Raw genomic sequence first — 20,986 nt, forward strand, 5'->3', positions numbered from 1 at the left:
GGGACAGTGGCGCGGCTGCCCCTTTGTTGGTCTTCCTTGGTCTCTTGTGTTCTGGGGGCCTCTGGATGTCTGGAGTTTTGATCTCCTCCATACCTGCTTCATGCCCTGGAGGACGGGGCTGTGGCCCCCCCCCCCCACACCCTCTATCAGATCATTACATGAAGGAACCTTTTAAATACAAGCGCGTCCATGCTCACAGGTGTACACACGGGTGATCACACCCACAAACTACAACATTTTTGGCTCCTACCTCAAAGCACACTGTGTTCTGTTGATCTTATGTGCTGCACAATAATGTTTAATATTTAGTATTTACTGTTATATTCCTATAGATCATCATGATGTTGTTTATTATGTTGCTCTTTTTTTTCTTCTGCTTGTTTTCCCTTTTTTCTTTCTCAACAGGTGATTGATAGATGTATTTTTTGTTTGCTTATTTTGTTGGTTTTTGTTTTTTGCCCTTTATCCCCGTCCCTCTTCCCCGCTGTTTTTCTTTCCCTCTTTCTTTTTCCCCAGCCAAATCTGTCCCGTATTTAGCAGGTTATAATAAAATAAAATAAAATAAACAATAAAAGGTGAATCAAATAGACCATTACGGCAAGGCTGGGATGGTCCATTTGGTAAAGTAAATTCGTTGGGCATCTTTCTTCGCCTTTAGACAATAATTCTGATGGCAAAAGAGCCAAACGGGACAGGCAAAAATAAATAAATAAATAGATAAAGTTCCTAACAAGCTCACACTCTGATGGCCACAATTCTCAGTTTGTTTCTAAATCTTGTAATGGGTGAAATCAGTCTTCTCCTTCGCAGTTTATTACAGGCAGAGTCAAAACATATACCAAGGCTACAAACACATTTGGAAAAGATGGTTGCAGGTTATGTTTCAACAAAATTTGTAGCATTGGACAATTTGGGTCATTTCATCAGCTAACTTCTGATCTAAATCAGATGGGTATGAAGCACACAGTCCATCAGCAAGTTCATATCTTGAGCCTCTATTTCTAGTAGAATCTTAAACTTTTCATCGGCGCTGCGGTATGTAGTCAACCTGCTTTCACTTTGTGCTTTGTAGATTATCTGCAAACACTTTTTGCGTCTTTCTCTGCTAAGGTTCATCTTTGTTTGAAAGGCACACACTGGGCCTTTCAAACAAATATCTTTGAAAGTGGTGACGAACAGCAGATAATTGATCCGTGTCCCTTTTAGAAACACACATACAATTAAACACAGACTGCTGTGAACCTCTAAACATGTCAGTGTAACAACAGAACGTACTCATATGCTTCTGTGTTCAGCTCTGGGAGTAGAGGCAAGCCAAACACTGTTCAGTAAAAGTATTTGGACTTTTTTTGTAATAAAAACTCCTCAAAGTCCACTGATTCAAACATAACTGAACACTAATTTCTACGTGAACTGCATGTGGGTTTAATCTGAGCCTATGCAATAAATAAATAATAATAAATTCACCGATGGCTCAGACCTGACTGAGTTCCTACATTACCTTCATGTTCAAATGCATCTACTCACCATTATTATTAAGTATCCACCAGGTGTCAGCATTAACCTAAACAGAAATGATTGAAGCCCTCGTCCTGAGTCCATCCCCAACACTGAAGATGATTTATAATTGTAACTTTATTTGCTGCTTACAGAACACAAATACACATTTAAATGAATACATGAATAAACATAATTTATTCAACAATTAAATAGGTTGATTTTGTGGTGTGTAGTGTCTGTAATTATAATACTCTAGGCCAGGGGTCAGCAACCTTTAACACCCAAAGAGCCATTTGGACCCAGTTTGAACGGAAAAGAAAACACTGGGAGCCACAAATACTTTTTGACATGTAAAATGAAGATAACACTGTATATATAGTTTTTTACCTTTATCCTTTGTATAAGCAACTATAGTGTGTTGCTTATAAAATCCATGAAGTGCTACAGAGAAAATTATGTTTTATTGAAGTAATGAACACATTTTGAACTTCTTGAAAAAATTATAACAAAAAGGAAACAGTCCGAGTTGAAGGTCTCCTTCAAATGAAGGAAAAAGCTGAACTTAATTATCCATGTAGCAAACAAAAAATGCGGTGAGCCGTCATCCTTATATTGCCTTTGGACTTGTAGAGCATGTAGCGGAGCCTTGACCTGAATTTTAAAAATAAATTGGAAAACAGCAAATATGTCACTAAACAATGAAAAATACATATTTGCAAAATATCTGCATCATTATTTATTTGACCTGGTTAATGGGACTTCTGCTCCTGAACCTGCGTCTGAAAATCGGGGCGTTGCAAAGTCACTTTCATTTACGCAGGACTGTAAGCTGTCGTCTGTGAGGCGTGAGCTGTGTTTGTTTGTAACATAGTTCATGGTGGAGAATAGCTGCTCACATACGTGTGTGGATTTGAAGATCGACAGGACTCCAAATGCATATTTCTTCATGTTTATGTGTCGGGGATGGCATTCCATATTTCCAACACGAGTTTGTCCAGTCTTGGAAGGTTCTCCGTATCACTCCATTTGTGATTCTGAACAAGAGTGGCCTTCTGATGGGCAACATCTTCAAGATCCTCTGTCAAGCGTTTGAATTCGGACACCCTCATATCTTTATCAGCTATGTCAGCCAGCTCCAGCTCCAGATCAGGTTGACTTACACCTGAAAATCCAGTCACATTTAACAGGGATGGATCGATGTTCAGGGGAGTGACGGGGAAGGATAATGTGGGTTTTTCCTCTCTGAATTCGTGGAATTATTTCCCAAATAATTGTGGTAATTGCAGACTGCAAATGCTCTGAATTGATTACCTTGTAAGCTTGTTTGAACTCCCTTAAAGAGGGGAAGTGAAACAGTGTGCCTCTCTGTGAATCTCTGGTTAAAACTGTCAGTTTGCACTCAAACGCTAACACCTCCTCCAGCATGTGTAACACTGTGCCTCCTCTCCCCTGAAGAGTTGTATTCAGCTTCTTCAGGTTCGCTGTAATGTCCACAAAGTGCAGCTCTTTCGCCACTCTGGCTGTTCCAGCTCAGAAAAGTCGAGCCACAAAGCCCCTGTGCCCTCCAGTCATACTAGGTGCCCCATCAGTAGCCACTGACACTAGGTGGCTTGTTTTTATTTCTTTGACTCTTAAACAATCATCACAGTCTCACAGATGTCCTCCCCCCGTGTCTGGCATTTTAGTGCTATCAGCGAAGAGATGTTCTGAAATCTTAATAAATGATTTCTTCATATATTCTCTGTCTGTGAACGACTTCCCACGCCTGACTATTTCCTGAGCGGCCACAAAACTTGCAGCTTCCAGTTTGGATTCAGGAGACAGACACTATCTCTACTTTCAAGATTAGGCTTCAAACTTTGCTTTTTGCTAAAGCATATAGTTAGGGCTGGACCAGGTGACCCTGAATCCTCCCTTAGTTATGCTGCAATAGATGTAGGCTGCCGGGGGATTCCCATGATGCACTGAGTTTTTCCTTTCCAGTCACCTTTCTCACTCACTATGTGTTAACAGACCTCTCTGCATTGAATCATATCTGTTATTAACCTCTGTCTCTCTTCCACAGCATGTCTTTATCCTGTCTTCCTTCTCTCACCCCAACCGGTCGCAGCAGATGGCCCCGCCCCTCCCTGAGCCTGGTTCTGCCGGAGGTTTCTTCCTGTTAAAAGGGAGTTTTTCCTTCCCACTGTCGCCAAAGTGCTTGCTCATAGGGGTCATATGATTGTTGGTTTTTCTCTGTATCTATGAAGCGCCTTGAGGCGACTTATGTTGTGATTTGGCGCTATATAAATAAAATTGAATTGAATTGAATTTTGACATTTGACCTTTTATTGTTAGCCAGTCTCTCTCCACAAATTAGGCATACTGGTAGGCCACTCTTGTCAGACGTAAATGCAAATGAATCTGCCCAGGCATCATTAAATGTTCTATTTTCTTCAGATATTTTTCTTTTCTTACATTTCTCCATACTTGGCCTACCCGGGGTTGAAAGTCTTGATAAATGCACGGCGTTTTGGCAGGTACACCGGCTTCCACGTTATGTGACGCATATTTTGATATATAACTTCAATATAACTTTATTTTAATATTTCAAGATCACAATAATCTTCCAGTTTAGAACTACAATTTAAAAAAGTAAAATACACTTCAATTAAATACTTATCATTTATTGTCCCAAGCTACACGGAGCTGCAGTATAAGGATGAAAGAGCCACATGCGACCACTGGTCTATACAGACAATAATCCCCTCACATAAGTGATGAGTACTGCAAAGGCGAATGCAGTAGGTCACCGCTGGGTAGGTGAGCTGGCAGATTTCAGGTTTGATGTCAAATGTCATGCTGGGGAAGGTGAACCGAGACTCATTCTCTCGGTTTCCACTTGACATTGACACCTACTTCACAAAGTGTACTGAAGAGCTGACGAGAGAGGCCATTCAGGCTACATGGGAGGGTTGTGAGTCTGCAAAGAGACAAGATGCTGCATATGTCGCTGCCTTGTGAACATGTCACCATTGCAGCCTGTCACAGTGACCTGGTAAAATCCCAAAGGAAGGATCCCTCTATCAGTACTTATCAAACTGAAAGAAACAAAATCAGTAATAACGAATGATGGCAGAAGGAGAGCCAGTGGCCCTGTGAGAAAGCTTATGCACGAGTGGGGAAAGCTTCATATGGAAAATCCGCTGCAACATCGTACAGCGGCTCAGCGAAGGCAGCTTGTGCTGCCAGCACAATATCGTTTCCTAGTGCTTAAGGAGAAGCCACTCTTAAGAGCATCTGCAGGCAAAGAGCAGCTGGAAAGAGCATCTGCCTCAGATAGTACATGCATACAACTGCACCAGGCATGAGGCAACAGGCTTTTCATCCCACTACCTCATGTTTGGTCGACACCCCCATCTCCTAGTAGACTTAATTTTTGGCCTGTTAGCCAGAGATGGGACTGAAACACCTCAGAGCTATGCAAAAAAGTGGGCTTTGTGGATGGAAGAGGCTTATCGTACTGCAGCTGAGAACAGCCAGCACTCTAGTGCAAGGGGTAAGAAGAACTATGATCATCACACACAGAACACAGTCACTCTCCAACCTGGTGAGACAGTGTCCTAGTCTGTAACATGAGTGAGAGGGGAGGACCTGGAAAATTGAGACCTTACTGGGAGCAAACTGTGTATGTCGTCAAACAACAAGTGAGTGACAGTCCCATTTACAAAATGTGTTCAGAGACGTAATGTGTTTACTTCATAGAAATCTCCTACACCTCATGCAAGACCTACCTGTTGACCACTGGGGGACCACTTCCACGTAGAGGGAACCAAAAGAAAAGAAGTCATCGTGTTGGGAGACGTGACTGGATGGAGACGCCTGAAAGCAGTGACTGGGAAAACTCTGAAACAGCCAGAGTACAGTACTGTCTTAGAGTATCACCACAAGCTCAGCATCAAACAGTGAATCTGAGAGCAACATATCAGCCGCAGAGGAATCCAGAGAGAGCCCAGAAAACAAATACACATATTATATGTCAGAGCAACCCAGAGTCACCTCACCTGTAAGGGAAACTGAACAAGAACAGATTTCCTCTGTTCATTATGTCTCCTGTTTTACAGGATTGTAATCTGTGGTCACGCCCACTACAGCAAGGCCTGTAACATGAACAAATAAATACCACCAACAAGTGTCCCTAGAGGACTGGCGAGACTTTTAAGGCAAGTGATTACTTGCCAGGTTACCACATAGAATACCTAAGCTATTAACTAACATCAATAAGTTAGTCACTAATATTCCTTGGCAGTTGATTAGCATCCCCTGGGCTAGTTACTGTCTAGTAACTAGTAACTATTTAACACCAATTCATATTATTTGTTAGATTCACTTTTCTTCTTACTTTAGTCAAAAGTCTTTTGACCTAAATATGTTCAAAGTTGCATCATCTTGACATTTACACCAGTGTTGTACAACTCTGAGTGCATTCTGCAACTGATGGGAGGGAAAGGACTCCTTAGCACGACCATTAGAAAAGCCCACACAGCGCACAAGTAGTTTGGTGTTTAAGTGGCTCAGAGGATCAAGGACAGGAGCAGTGACAAAAGTTATCCTCTCATCGCGGTGAATGTTGTGCGCCTTATACAACAGGACAGCGTGAGAGAGCTGGACCATTTTTTGTGCCTAGGTATTTTGTGCAGGTGAAGCAATGAAAAACTCACATTTCTTAGTATGACAGGACAGGATGATCCCACTGAGGCACCTAAGAGAAGAAATCCAGACCCTTTAACGTTCAAGGAAATTGTGACGCATTAGTACAAACAAATGATCATTAATAAATCAATATCAATGACATAAACACACAGGAGATGCAGGATGAGTTATCCAGATTCATTTAATAATTAACCAACAAATTTAGATTGTCCAATTAATGTTGCTACTAATTCCCTGATTGATAAATTTCTTTACATTTGCCCATGTTTTGTTAAGTTGATTCAGAAATAATTAATTGATCAAATTAAACTCCAATTCCTGCGAGCTTTGGCAAAGCTGAGCATGTTCGGTCTGTTGTGTATACAGTTGTGGCTCTAAATACAGGCTGAAGTGGCAAAGTGCGCAAACGCAAACTTTGTACCACTGACAAAGCATTAGACCACAACTGTATTCATAACTCAGGTTGATAGTAGCAACAGTTTTTAACGCAGCACAAGCTCTCTAAGAAGACGAACTCCTCAAAAACTTGAGAAGAAACCTCGGGAAAGGCAATTCAGAGAGAGATCCCCTTTCCACGGATTGCTGGGGGTGGGTGGGGTATTTTCCATGTTGGAAAATACAATGGGAGCAAGACTAAAGACTGAATGGAAGTTCCACTGTGATCTCATGGCCCACTTGCTCTTGTGCTTCCAGAGGGGCGGGCCTTGTAAAAAAGATAGAAATGAAGAACATGGACAGCAATGTGCCATAGCTTTTGAATGTGACCAAATACTTCTCTGTTAGAGCTTCTGCTCTGTAAACCTGTTTTGCTTGGCATCAATAAGTCATTTGAGCCAGGGATGATTCTGAACTTCCTCTAGGGTGAGGCAGTCTTCATGGTTCTGACAGTAACAACCCAACAGGAAACACTTGCAATCTGTTCAGAGATACAAAAGAGCGGTTCGAGTTTATCACGTTGGTGTTTATATAAGTCTGCGTGTGCATTAGCGATACAGATAAAGACAGATAACACAGAAAACAGAATTTTCAAGCCTTGTAATGCAACAGGTTAAAGAATAAACATTCAGCTTACTCTCTGAAATGTCAGTGTGCATCTCAGATGTGTTGTTGTCGTGAGGGATGAAGTGACGTAACATCCTATCCATCACCGCACCCAGCTGCAAAACTGTGATGCAATCTGCTGTGGTGGCATTAAAGTCCTGCCAGTTTACAGCGGCTGATTTGGTCCCTAACATCCAGAGAGTAATTGTTCATGGTTGTCTATAGCCCTGTTCTTTAAGTTATCTAAAATGAAAGAACAGGGCTATAGAGTCGGCCTTAAAATGGAAACATTACATATATAAATACTAACTTACACCATGGAGCCCTGCTCTCAGAAACGGTCCTAGATTTAACACTGTCTGTGAAACTGGATTTAATAAAAAATTGTTTAAATTGAAAGGTTTTAGAACATGTTTAGCACCATCCTGTGCCTGTTCAGAGCAGGATGTCATTAGGTTGGATGCACTTACATTAGTTTATGCTAATTTCCTAGTTTATAACTAGTGACAGAACAGTTAATTTGCTGGAAAACAAGGTGACTAAAACTAAAAGTCAGTTTGAGGGGGTCCTGTTTGTATGGGCCCTTCAGTTTGATGAGCCAGAATATAAAGAAACTCAAAAAGAGATGAGAAACAAAGTAACTGACCTCTATCAGTCTGTCTGTCATCTAGTATCATCTGTCAATCTGTCGTCTATCATAGAAGGTTACAAAGCCATGTCTAAGGCTTTTAGGATTCCACTGAATGATGGGTGAGAGCCATTATTCATAAATGAAAAAACACCTGTGAGGCTTCTCAGGATGACTCAAATACTTTTTTGTACCCAAAGCTAATACTGGGATGTCTGGTATGCACTGCTGCAGTTCACTTTCTTGGCTGTGGGAAGTTGCTCCCATCAAGTTTGTCTCACTAAAACTTCATTTTTTGCTGTCTGTAAAGAGCACACACTTCCATTTATGGACAGAGAGCTTTGAGTCAGTAGTTTTAGTCTCGGCAGTGTTACCCTCAGGCAGTAAGAAGATTACTTATTTTGTCCGCTTCTTTTTCAGGCATCTATTACGTTTTTGGGAATAGCAACAGTGCAAGTAATATAAATAATTATATGTTACTAACCTGAGCCTTTACTGTGATTTAAGCTCAATTTAAGACTGTCTTTGGGGGTTACCTTATTTGGCTCCAGGAAGTCTATCCAAAATTGGTGAGCTGGATAAGGGCATTTGGAGTATCAGAATCAGCTGATATACCAGTTTCATGATAGCGGTGCCTACCTACCTTACCTATGCAGCACAAGCTTCCATTGTTTAGCCAGTTTAAAAGAGACAACTTTGTGACATAGTAAAGTCTAACCAAAGATGTGGCCATGAAACAGAAATGGAACAATTATGATGAATTTAAATGTTGGAAGTGTAAGCCATTACCTATACATAAGCACCTGTGTCATTAATGCAGGTCAGTGTGAGTCGGGGTGAAAGATAAGTGTATCGCAAAGCCAAACATTAGACCATCTTGTCAGTGATGAGAGACATGCCAAGTACAAACAGACTCAGCTTAGATGAGAATGTTTTCTGCTGCTAAGCCATCTGAAAGAAATACTATATAAGGGCTCTATGGTATTTTCTGAGGGTAGAAGGAAGCCTTCTGTCACCCGGAAATTTCAGGACACACAAACACACACTAATCCCCTATAGTCAGCCACCCATTGCATTCCATAGAGCTCTTTTGTCTCCTATTAGGGGCTAAGTGTTGCAGCTCGGCCTGTCTGTAGTTCAAGAAGGTGACAGCCGCTTAGTGGGATGGTGAGATGCACTAATGAATGGCACTGCCCTAGCAAGATTGGTCTCCTTCCTTACAATAAGGCTTATAGTAGCAAAAAATGGTCAGATCCATGTGAAAGCAGAAGTCGGAATTTCCTGAACTTTTCAGTGTCCCCTCAAGTCAGATTTCCAGCTCTGAACATTGCATCAACCAACAGCCTTAATCAGCCCAACTTAACCATCCAACATGGAACCACTGTATATAAACATTAGTAAAACTGTAAAACCTGTGATCTGTGCTGCTACAGCTGTTTATTTATGACTCGCTACATAAGCCATATGCACAGCACCGGGCAGGTTCTGTCTGCGAATGTGCTGCGGTGCTTTTAACACAAACATTGCGCTGTGTTGTTACTGATGCATTAATAGCTCTGCCTTGCTAAGATAGAACAAAACATTTTTTTGTGGTTTCGCATTGTTTTGCAACGCCTTCATGAAGAAATCTGGATGGAAGCATATGCTCTCCTAAAAACTGAACACACCTTTCAGCATTGATTTGGTTTCCTCTGTAGTCTGGAGGATGCATCATCCAAAAAGAATTTAAAATATTTATTTGTCCAACCACAGAACATGCTTTATACTTTCCCTCGGTCCCTGGTTTAATGAGCTTTGGTCCGCAGAAGGTAGACAGCAGCGTTTCTAGATCATATTCACATATGGCTTCTTTGTAACCTGCAGAGTTGAGGGCACTGTGAACTGCATTCACTAACAATGATTTTTCAAAATGTTACTGGACCTCTACAGTGACTAGAATCATGCCTGTTTTACTGCAAAGAGACTTACAGATGTCATGTCTTCTGATGTTTCAGAAACATTAGTGTGTTCAAGCTGTTTGTGACAGTCATGGTTCTGCCCATTAAAAACCCAATGCAAAAGATTTGACCTCTGTTACCCCTGTACCCCCCTTCCTGTGTATCTCTCTCTGTTCCTCAGTGTTACATGTTCCACATGTATGTGGGAGTGCGAGCAGGTGGAGGAATTGGTGACCAGATCGAGGATCCAGCTGGTGATGAGTACGAAATCTACCGGATCATCTTTGACATCACTTTCTTCTTCTTTGTCATTGTAATCCTCCTGGCTATCATCCAGGGTGAGGCATCCTACACATACATGCACACAAACAGTTTAATGGAAACACAAGCAGTTAATTAGGCAACTATTAGCCAAATGAATACATTCTAATATTGTAAAGTAGAGTAAACACCACAGGAAGTGTTTGTTTCTATTCTATAATACAGAGTGGTGATTCAAATGTATAATTATTTTGAGAGCAATCATTTCTGGTTCTGTTTGGTTTCCAATATTTTGGTTGTTCTGTTTATTTCAAATTGACTAGACTAAATAATCGCGACGTCTCTCCAAAGTGGAGTACACTTGAACACCACCTTAAACAGTTTCCTGCTTGTAAATTCAGATAAAACTGAGCTTATTGTACTTGGCCTTAAAAACTTCAATGAAACATAGTGCCTAACCAGATACGAACTCTGGGGAAAGGATATGTGCATACTAAACAAAATATAGGACTGCTTTCTTTGCACAACATCTCTAAAACTAGAAATATTCTGTCACAGAGTGACGCTGAAAACCTATTTCGTGCATTTATTACTTCTAGGCTGGACTACTGTAATTCATTATTGTCAGGATGTCCTAAAAACTCACTGAAAAGCCTTCAGCTAATCCACAATGCTGCAGCAAGAGTCCTGACAGGAACTAGATATATTGTATTTCTCCCATACTAACGTCTCTTCATTGGCTCCCTGTTAAGTTCAGAACTGAATTTAAAATCCTCCTCTTCCCATAAAAAAACGTAAACATTACTTATTATTAAACTCTGCCTATCTTCCACAGTGTGCCTTTTATCTACAATAATACAAAAAAACAAGCGCAAACCCCAACAATCATATGACCCTCCTACGAGGAACCACTCCGGGAAGGAAAAACTCCCTTTTAACAGAAGGACACCTCCAGCAGAACCAGGCTCAGGGAGGGCGGCCATCTGCCACGATTGGGCTGGGGGAAGGAAGGCAGGACAAAGACGTGCTTTGAAAGAGAGCCAGAGATTAAAAGTAACTAATAATTAAATGCAGAGCGGTGTACAAACACAAAGTGAGAGAAAAAGGTCACTAAAGAAGAAACAGTGCAACACGGTAACTAAGGGAGGTTCAGGGTCACCTGGTCCAGCACTAACTATATGCTTTATCAAACAGGAAAGTTTGAAGCCTAATCTTAAAAGTAGAGATAGTGTCTGTCTCCTGAATCCAAACTGGAAGCTGGTTCCACAGAAGAGGGTGTACTGTACTGTAAACTCTCAATCAGAACACCTAAGATGGGTTTAGATGGGTCTTCTTGCATGAAAGTGAACTAAAATATACCACCAAGGCAACGGACCAGTGGCGGAAGAAGAAGCAGCACATTAGTTGTGCTGCCTTCCATGGAGTGGCCGAGCCAGTCTGCAGAGCTCAGTCCAATAGAAAATTGATTGATTGATTGATTGAATCTTTATTTTGAACATGTTGAAAAAGTACAACAAAATAGAATTAAAAGAGACAAATGAACAAAGCAAAACAAAAGGAAAACGAGCAACCACAACTCCAAATAACGTTCATGTTCAAAAAGGAGCAGGAAGAAGCATATGCTTATTTAATCCCACCCCTTTTCCACTATCTAGTATCAATAGACTACAGAAATCTGTGGAGGCTTTGAATTCCCAAGAAGGAGCCAAGTAATCTGAAGAATTTCTGTAAAGAGGGATGGGCCAAAATCACTCGTAAGATGTGCAAACCTGGTGATCACCTAAAAGAAATGCCTTAACACTGTGTGTGCCAACAAGGGTTTCTTCACCAAGTGCAAAGTCATATTTTGGTTGGGGATTAAACATCTGTTTCACTCAGTGATATGCAAACCAATCCATAACTTCAATGAAATTTTAGATTTTAGGTTGATATTCTTTCTCTCTCCATTAAAATGTAACTACCATAAAAATTAGAGCCTGTTCATTTCTTTTCCAGTGAGAAACGTTAGTGGTAGTAGAAACTGAGTAGGGACCAAATAATTATTTCCCTCTGCCACACATATTGACAATGATGATAACTAAGCTTGTCAAAAACAAAAGTTTGGGGCCTAATCGTAAAAGTAGGGTGTCTGTCTCAGGAACCCAGACTGGAAGCTGGTTTCATTGGAGAAGAGTTGGTTAGAGCTGAGGGCTCTACCTCCCATTCTACTTTTGGAAACAAACCAAGCGTTGGCTTACATTCTGACACTACAGTGCTCAGTTGGATTAATATGATATTATGAGGCTTTTAAAATATGATGGGTCCTGGAACATTCAGGATTTTGCATCTGTGTAGGCTTTGTCTTTAGTGTTTATATCCTTCCCTATAGGGACATACACACTTTGGACGTAATATAGAGAATGTAACTGAATAGCAAAAAAGACTCCTTTAGAAGTATTATAGTAGATATAGTAGATAGCCTGTGGTTTTCATATCTATTGTTGTATTCAGTGTAATAATGTGGACCAGCATGTTTAAGCTCCACCCTCTCTGAAATCCTAGGGTTAATCATTGATGCTTTTGGAGAGCTGAGGGATCAGCAGGAACAAGTGAAAGAAGACATGGAGGTGAAAACACACACAACAGTTCAATGCAGTTTTTTTTAAATTCAGGCATATGAACATGTAAAAATATAGATTTTGTGGTTCTTTTGTTTTGTATAGCTGTACCTCCAACAGAGGCATAGATGAAGATTGCCAATAGGTTACAATAAATGACAACCACCTAACTATCACGTGTTTCTCTTGCAGACCAAATGTTTTATCTGTGGAATAGGTAATGACTACTTTGACACCGTGCCACACGGCTTTGAAACGCACACTCTACAGGAGCACAACTTAGCCAACTACCTGTAAGTACGTCTGGAGAGTGTCTGTATTTCTGTGTGTGTTATTGTACCTTTTAACACCTACATCATCATAGATCATCACACCTACATAGTACACAGTCTTTCAGGTCAGTTAATGAAAGATAGGTACCCAATCTTGGTGTACTTGGGGCTTGGTCCCCAATCTCAGGTGGGCGATGATATCTATGATATTTGTCCTGGCTTGTTTTGTACCACAGCATTTGTGTTACACTGAGGTGTGTTTCCACATTATTATCCCCAGTGTTTGGACACTTATTATCCAGTTACATACATTTCAGTGTGGTATTACTCAACTGTAACCACAGTTGCTACCATGATACTACTTGGATATTAAGTGCTTGTTACTTTGGTAATTGAGTCCTAATGACTTAGAAATGACCACGTTACGTTCTTGTCTTTGCCTTGTTACCCAGCCAGCAAGTGCCACTGTAACATCTGGCACTGATGCTGTGTGACTAATATATGCAATGATAATACTGTTTGTGTTTTCTAACAACTGTGTGTGTGTGTCTGTGTGTGTCTGTGTGTGTGTGCTTCAGATTCTTTCTGATGTATCTCATCAACAAAGGCGAAACAGAGCACACAGGCCAGGTAAGCACCTTTCCAATCTCTCTGCCAGTAAATATACAAGACTGTCATCCTGTTACATGGTCAGTACAGTTTAGCTTCAAACTCTCTCTAAGTGTTTCTAACAGTTTATTAATGGCTGCTAACTAGAGCTGGGCGATATAAGATTTTTTCATATCACGATATGTTTTTTTCATTTCAGGCGATAACGATATCTATCACGATATAAGCCAAATAACTATATTTGTAAGATTTAAATGTGCCGTTGCTCACAAGTAAAATGTGAAATAATCAGCAGCTTGTTTTTATTTAAATATTTATTTCCCATAATAAGTTCAACAGGGTAGATGTACTTAAGGAACATGAGACTTTTTCAGATAAATAAAGGCAAATATTGCAAACTACACAAAAGGCAGCCGCTAAAGCGTTTAAGTTTCAAAATAGAACAAACGAAACAGACTAAATTGTCAATTCCACTTAGAAACAAAATATTAATTCTAAAAATAAATCTTAGTTTGTTTTACAGAAGAACAGACAAAACTGACTAACTTTTGTCAATATCAAATAAACTGAGAACTAAAAGGAAATTCTCAATCTCTCCTTGTTGTATAGCTGAGCTTTTCAAACAGTTTTAACAGTTACTTTAGTCTGACAAAAGCTGAATGACGAATTAGCGCTTCCAGTCAGAGACTGAGGCTACGTCCACACGTACACGGGTGTTTTTGAAAACTGAGATTTTCCGTTTTCGTTTTAAAAATAATCCCGTCCACACATAAAGGCAGAAATGAAGGAAAACGCTGCTATGAACATGCCAAAGCAGCAGGTGGCGCTAGATTCCTAACCGTGCAGAAATGTTGGCCAATCAGAAGTCTAGAAGCCTCGGTGGGAAAAAGTAAACAAAGCTGGGGCATAGAAGCAGAACCGAGTCGTATGTGTGGAGGGACAGTAACTGTGTGTATATGTAAGCATTTAAACACTGCAGAGAGTAGAATTAACAGTATTGTAGAAATTCATTTCACCGAAACAATAACGTGGCGCACAGTGTGACGTCAAAAAATGCGCACACCTTTGACGCTGCGTTTTCTCCGTTTTTCTAGTCCACACGTAAATGCGAAAAACGGAGTTTTCAAAAATCTTCATTTTCAGTGACCAAAAACACCGTTTACGTGTGGACGAAAGGTGCAAACGCATAGAAAAATCTGCGTTTTCAAAAATACCCGGGTACGTGTGGACGTAGCGCATGCACCAGTTTATTGTATTTCCAGACTTGCTTTCGGCACAATTTACAGTGCGCGCTACTCTGGTTTTTGTCAGACTTGAAATAGCCGAAATACCTTCACACTACGGAACTTCTGTGGCTCTTCCGTTCGACAATCTCTCCGGCATTGGAACCATCATCTGTTTTCTCTTCGGTAACCTTCGGTCACGCTCGGTTGATTTTTCTAGTCGGCACACTCATTTCCTTCATTACCCGGGTGGTACGGTGGCTGGCTGCTTCCCAAACAAATACACGTGCGGCTTGGCACTTAACAAGTAACGTGACGTGACGCTGCGGCTGTGATTGGTTCGGCTCTGCGCTACTTAATTTGGATTGGCTGTTCTTTTTTTTTCTTTCTTTTTTTTTAAGAGGACAAGAGCGGCAAGGTCTATCGCGATAGTTTAATTTTTCTATCGAGAAAAAGTTATATCGCGATACATATCGTTATCGTTCTATCGCCCAGCTCTACTGCTAACATTGTTAAAGCCTCAGTATGGAACATGGAAAATCACCTCTGGTCATATTTGTATGTTCGATCACATACAAAGGATAACATTTCCTGTAATGTTTAACTAATTCCTGAACAAGGGCCTCAAAACAAACTTGTTATCAGTTTTTATCTTAATTGTGATTAAAGCAGAATACTTTATAGAAGTTATTCATAAATGTTTTTGTAGTAATGAGTTTTGTTAAAAGCTAAAAACTGGCCAGTCTCCCATTCAAGATCATTTTGTTGGATATATACTGATGATAATCATCATGGGTGCTATTTCTGGATCACGTTCTAGAAGTCCTGTTTTGACCACTTGCTCTGTGAACCCTGAGATTACACTGTGGACATTCACAGACAACTTTTACTTTCAAAATGGCCCGAAGTCCATGTAGCGTATCGTCACTGGGAATGGAGTGCTACAACAGGGCAGTTTCAGCAGTTTCCAGTCCAGGAATCCAAAGTTTAAACAACAACGTGTAAGGAGTGGTGAATGATGAAGGCTTGCCTTTTTCATACGCTGAAGGAGACCCAATAACGCGTTACTGCCCATCTCTGATGGTGGATCTCAAGGGAAGAAACATTTGGCGATGTCTGTTGGGTTCTAGACTTCAGGCAGTTACTGACCGAAATTACTGATGGATTTATGGACCTAAGTATAAAAATTGTTGTAATATCTAAATAAATAAAGCAGTATTTTGTTAAACTCCTGGAATTAAAGGTAAACGACAGTTTGGTCATGTGATTAAAAATCCACTGTGGGGTTGTAAGAGGCAAAATTGAAAAAACAAAAACATTCTGTCATTGGGCACTGGACCGGACTGTAAGTTCACTGTTGATCATGCTGTGTCCACACACTGTACCATGCCAGCACTGTGTGTGAAGGGACCCTTAATTATATGCTCATGGCTTACCACATTTATTTGTTCTAGAAGTTTATGGCTGCAGATATAGCTGCATGCTTGTTAGCTAAGAGGAATAATCAGCCAGAATGGAGCAATCAGATGGGTTTCCTGCAGTACTAGAATAGCACAACAAAGCATGAGGAGACAGAAAGGGGGGACGGGAGGTTGCAGTGCCTTATCTAGCTGGGGAGGATCTATGAAAGCTAGACAAGAAAAGTAGCTTCATAATAATACCGCATACAAACTGAGGAGAACATATGAAGCTAAGAGTACCACAGAATAATATTCTATAGAAGTAGAAGAAGAGAAGGACTTTGGATATCACAGATGTTATGGCTCAGGGGTTCTTAGGTTGACCAGACTGTAACTAGCCTCAAACCAGGGTACAGTAGATAAACTTAGGGCTAGGTTACATTTTAACCACATTTCGTTTTGTACAACATTCCTTCAGTAAATCCTTTTTTTCTGTTTTACAGAACTTCTAATTCCATTAGTTACCATCATCTTGAAGGGTTCAGTTGAAACGCTAAACAACCATCACAGCCTATTTAGAGTTAAGATTAGGGGTACGGTTAGCATTAAGTTCATATTTACCAGGTTGTAAATTCAATTGGAATTTTCACCTATTTAATATATTCAGCTGAAGTCTAATAACAGAAATTCTGAAGGTAAGATGCATGTATGAGACCTAAGGTAATGTCTTGAGAACAGTAATGTTATGTTTAGCATGTAGCTAAAATGTAACCTAACCTCACCTTTAAGTGGGCTGTAAGTAAGTTGGTGGATGTTAAAAGGTTAATGAAATTTTTCGTATTTAATCTGTCTTTATAAAAACACATTTGGGGAAATATACAAAATATGTTTAAATTGACACCAGCTTACTCATCAGAATACAACAGATGTTGCTCGGTGGACCTAATAAGACAACAGGTTGAGTGTATGCTGCAGGTTCTGTTCAGCTATATGAGTGATGCAGAATAAATATATTTTTTTTATTGTATAATTTCTGATACTGCTATACAACCAAGTTTAAAGATCAACACTTGTCGTGGCTTTGGTTAGAAATCAGCAGCCATGTGTTACAGTCTGTGGGCTACTATTTTCAGTTTCTTAGAAATTGTAATAGTTAATTACAATTAGTTAATAGTGATGTGCGGATCGATGCTGAAATATCGATTCCTCCGATACCAGTCATTTGTGTTTTAGAATCGATTCTCACATTAAAATATCGATATTGTCATGAAATCAATATCCTTAGTATCCTTATTTTCCTATTTTATTGTTTTATGTACTTTAATAATGAAGGCTTGTAGAGCAAGGCCACTTTTGACTCACAAACTAAGTGCTCAGCCAGACTAAAAAAACAGGAAGTTTTAGTGCACAGGTATATTAATAGATAAGACACAGAAAAGAGGAACTTTGCCATATAAGCAATGTTACCTCCACAAACAGCCGAGACATGGTTTGCGATATATGTGGCAAAAAAGTGAGGTGTTGTGGCAACACCAATAACCTTGTCAAACACCTCAGAGTAAATCATATCACAGAATATGACGAGCTTATGCTGAGGCGAACAGAAGAGGAGGAGAGGGACAGGTGCTTCTAGGGCGAGAAAGACGTCTCTCACGGAGTCCTTTAGTGCTGCAGGCAGGCAAGATGTTCAAACTTCAGTTTTTTTTATTTCTATGTGATGAATTCTGCATTATTAAGTGATAAGAGCAAGTAATCTGATGTCCTGTCATGTCATTATGATGCTATCATTTGAGATACAATAAATAAAATAAGTATTTGTACAAAGTTTCGTATCGGATCAGGATCGTCGATACCACCCTGAGTTTTACTTGGTATTGGATCGGAAAGGAAATCAGTGGTATCGCACATCACTACTCATTAAGACATTTTACCACAATTGTATTTGAAAAATAAGACAGTAGGCCCTGCTTTTCTGTCATTTAACCATCTCTGTTTGTAAAGGTTTGCTTAAGTTGGTTCTGAGGTCAAGCAAAAGACCTTAAGTGAGTTTAAGAGACGAATCACTTTTACCATTGTATATCTCAAAGAAAGAGGTAGAACAAATTAAAGCTTACTTAACTTTGTCTCAGAAGTAATTTAAGTTTTATATTTATTCAGTTATCTTTTATTTTCAGATAATAAAGAAGTAAACTGAGGTTTTGTTATATTTGTCTCACTCGATCTTAAAGGTGCAACAAGTAGCGTAATATTTCACTGGCTCTAACCTATAGATTTTGTTATCTGTCACCCTTTTATCTCTAAAACCCAAAACTGTCAGTAGTAGAGTGTGAGAAAGTTGAAAGGAATATCAGTTCAACTTGTATAAACTGTTTAACAGATTTAAGCTGCTGTTTGATGCAAAGTGTTTGATAATAAATCAGGCAGCTTAAAGTATGATGCAGTTTGTCAGAGAAGACAATGTCAGGAAGCCTATAAATGAAACTCTAGACTTTGCTGATGGAGACGCATTGGTAGGAACATGTTTGTTGTTAATGCTGTTGTGTTTAGGCTGGCACTAGAGGCCACTAAAGAGCCATGTTTACTGGTTTCACCTTTAAGTGAGTGCTGGTGCATGTGTAACTGATAACTGATGACTTTAACACTGATAACACAGTGGATGTCACAACTGCAATCAACCAGTGTAAGTGTCTTGAATTGTGTTAACTATACCATGCTGATGCGATGCCTCATTTTTATTTATTCCAATCCCTTTTCAGACTGAACCACGCCATTACCAAGTGGCATTTTGCTCATGTAAAAATAAATATTTTCCATATGTATCATGAAGGGGGAATGTTTAGTTTGCCACAAAGTCTACTTCATGTAGTAATTATGAGTAGGCTATTGCTACTTCTGAGAGACGAATGTGTAAAGAGGAAATTGATCTATAAGCAATGATAGATTTGCATGATTTTGAAAATAAAATTTTATTTATTAACTTGTTAATTGTAGAATGCTCTTAATTCAGCTGAATTTGTTAAATTTATTTCTAAAGATAATTTCTTTTCTGTGGTAACTTGTTACATAATATATACAGGCTGTAGGCACTTACATCCATCCATTTCCTTATCCAAAGATGAGTTTTAGTGGCAGCCTAAGCTGATCTTCTGGCCTCCTCCTGGGAGTGTCCTGAAAAAAAAAAAACACTCTGAGGAGAGGCACAGGGATGACCTCCTCATCAGATGCCTGAACCACTTCAGCCAGCTTCCTTCAATGTGAACTAGCAGCAACTCTGCTCTAAGCTCCCTTTAGATGTTTGAGGTCTTCATCATTCCTTTCTTAAATGGATCCCAGCCACCTTAGAGAGGAAACTTATTTTGATTGCTTGTATCTGCAACACTATTCTTCAGAGCACTAGCTACAGAGCTTGCCCAAAGGTGTGGGTAAAGTGCTTTCTGGCTCAGCTCTCTCTTTACCGCAGTGGTCAATTGCAACACCAGGGCAACCAGTCTGCCAATCCTGCTCCTCCTCTACTTTTATGAGCAGAAATGGAGAAACTATGTACTATCCAAAGATCCAGCCTCTCCTGCAGCAAGTAGCACCCAGCCGCCCACTTGCATGGTCCTAAATATTACTAAAGGAATGAAAAAAGGTTTTACTTACCTTGCCATCCTACAGCAGTAGCTAAAATATGGGTTTGATTCTAAATGCATTGTTATAATCCACTGGTTTATGCAAGCATGGATTCAAGGCAAGCCAAAAAGGAGGCAAATGGTGGCTAAAGTTAGCAGTTGGCACCCCACTTCTTCTTTATCGTTATCCAGGGATAAAATTGAAAGTGAAGACTCCCACTAGGCAGCAATCTGCCACCTACTGGCAGCGAGCACTTTGTAAGCAGTTTCTATTCATGCTTATTACACAGAACCTACCACAGGTGTGTCTAGGACAGGGGTCAGCAACCTTTAACACCCAAAGAGCCATTTGTTTCCACGCAAAAGAAAACAGTGGGAGCTGCAAATACTTTGTGACATCTAAAATGAAGATAACACTGTATATATTGTTTTTTACCTTTCTGCTTTGTGTGAACAACTAAGGTATGTTGCTTATGACATCCATGAAGTTCTACAGAGAAAATTACATTTTATTTATGTAATGAACAAAAACTGTTGTGAGCCGCCCCCCTCATATCACCTTTGTGCTTTTGGAGCCTTGACCTGACTTTTAAAAAATAACTGGGAAAAAAAGCTCTATGCTGCTAAAAAATGAAAAATATATATTTGCAAAATTCTGCTTAAATATGCATTTTACCTGGTTAATGTGTGTGGCGGGGCGTGGTCTGCAGCGCCGCTGCAGGGGAGGCGGACGCACCTGAGCGGCACCTGCAATCACGCCTCGCCGCCTTAACGTCTGGTGGTATGTGTTGGGCTGTGAGCTGAAAAGCTACAGCCGGCTGTGTGCGTCAGCAACTGTGTGTGAAAAGTGGTCATTAAAGAGATGCTTAAAAGCGTGTTCATGCAAACATCGTCGGGTCTGCCGTGATATGTTTACAACGGGACTTCTGCTCCTGAACCTCTGCGCACAGCGTCTGCGAATCGGGGCTGTACGAAGTCAGTTTACGCAGGACTGTAAGCTGTCGTCTGTGAGGCGTGAGCGCTGTTTGTTTTAACATAGTTCACAATGGAGAACAGCTGCTGACATAATGTGGACCCGAAGGTCCATAATTGGCCTACGTGGGGTTGAAAGTCTCGATAAATGCACGCCGTTTCGGCGGGTATACCGGGTTCCACGAGTGTGACACTTATTTTGAGCGATGAAAAAATAATAGAATATAATTTTATTTTTAGATT

General features: G+C 40.2%; 1 protein-coding gene across 1 annotated transcript; it reads left to right on the forward strand.

Annotated features, from left to right (window-relative positions):
• The first annotated feature begins 5,114 nt into the window (after nt 1-5,114).
• LOC143419990 (ryanodine receptor 2-like) lies at nt 5,115-16,672 on the forward strand. The gene is made up of 6 exons (XM_076887853.1): nt 5,115-5,186; nt 9,980-10,136; nt 12,601-12,665; nt 12,849-12,949; nt 13,507-13,558; nt 16,664-16,672. The coding sequence occupies exons 1-6, from the start codon at nt 5,115-5,117 to the stop codon at nt 16,670-16,672; spliced, it is 456 nt and encodes a 151-aa protein (XP_076743968.1).
• Nucleotides 16,673-20,986: the final 4,314 nt, after the last annotated feature.

Source organism: Maylandia zebra, linkage group LG8, assembly GCF_041146795.1.
Source record: "Maylandia zebra isolate NMK-2024a linkage group LG8, Mzebra_GT3a, whole genome shotgun sequence".
Taxonomy (NCBI): domain Eukaryota; kingdom Metazoa; phylum Chordata; class Actinopteri; order Cichliformes; family Cichlidae; genus Maylandia; species Maylandia zebra.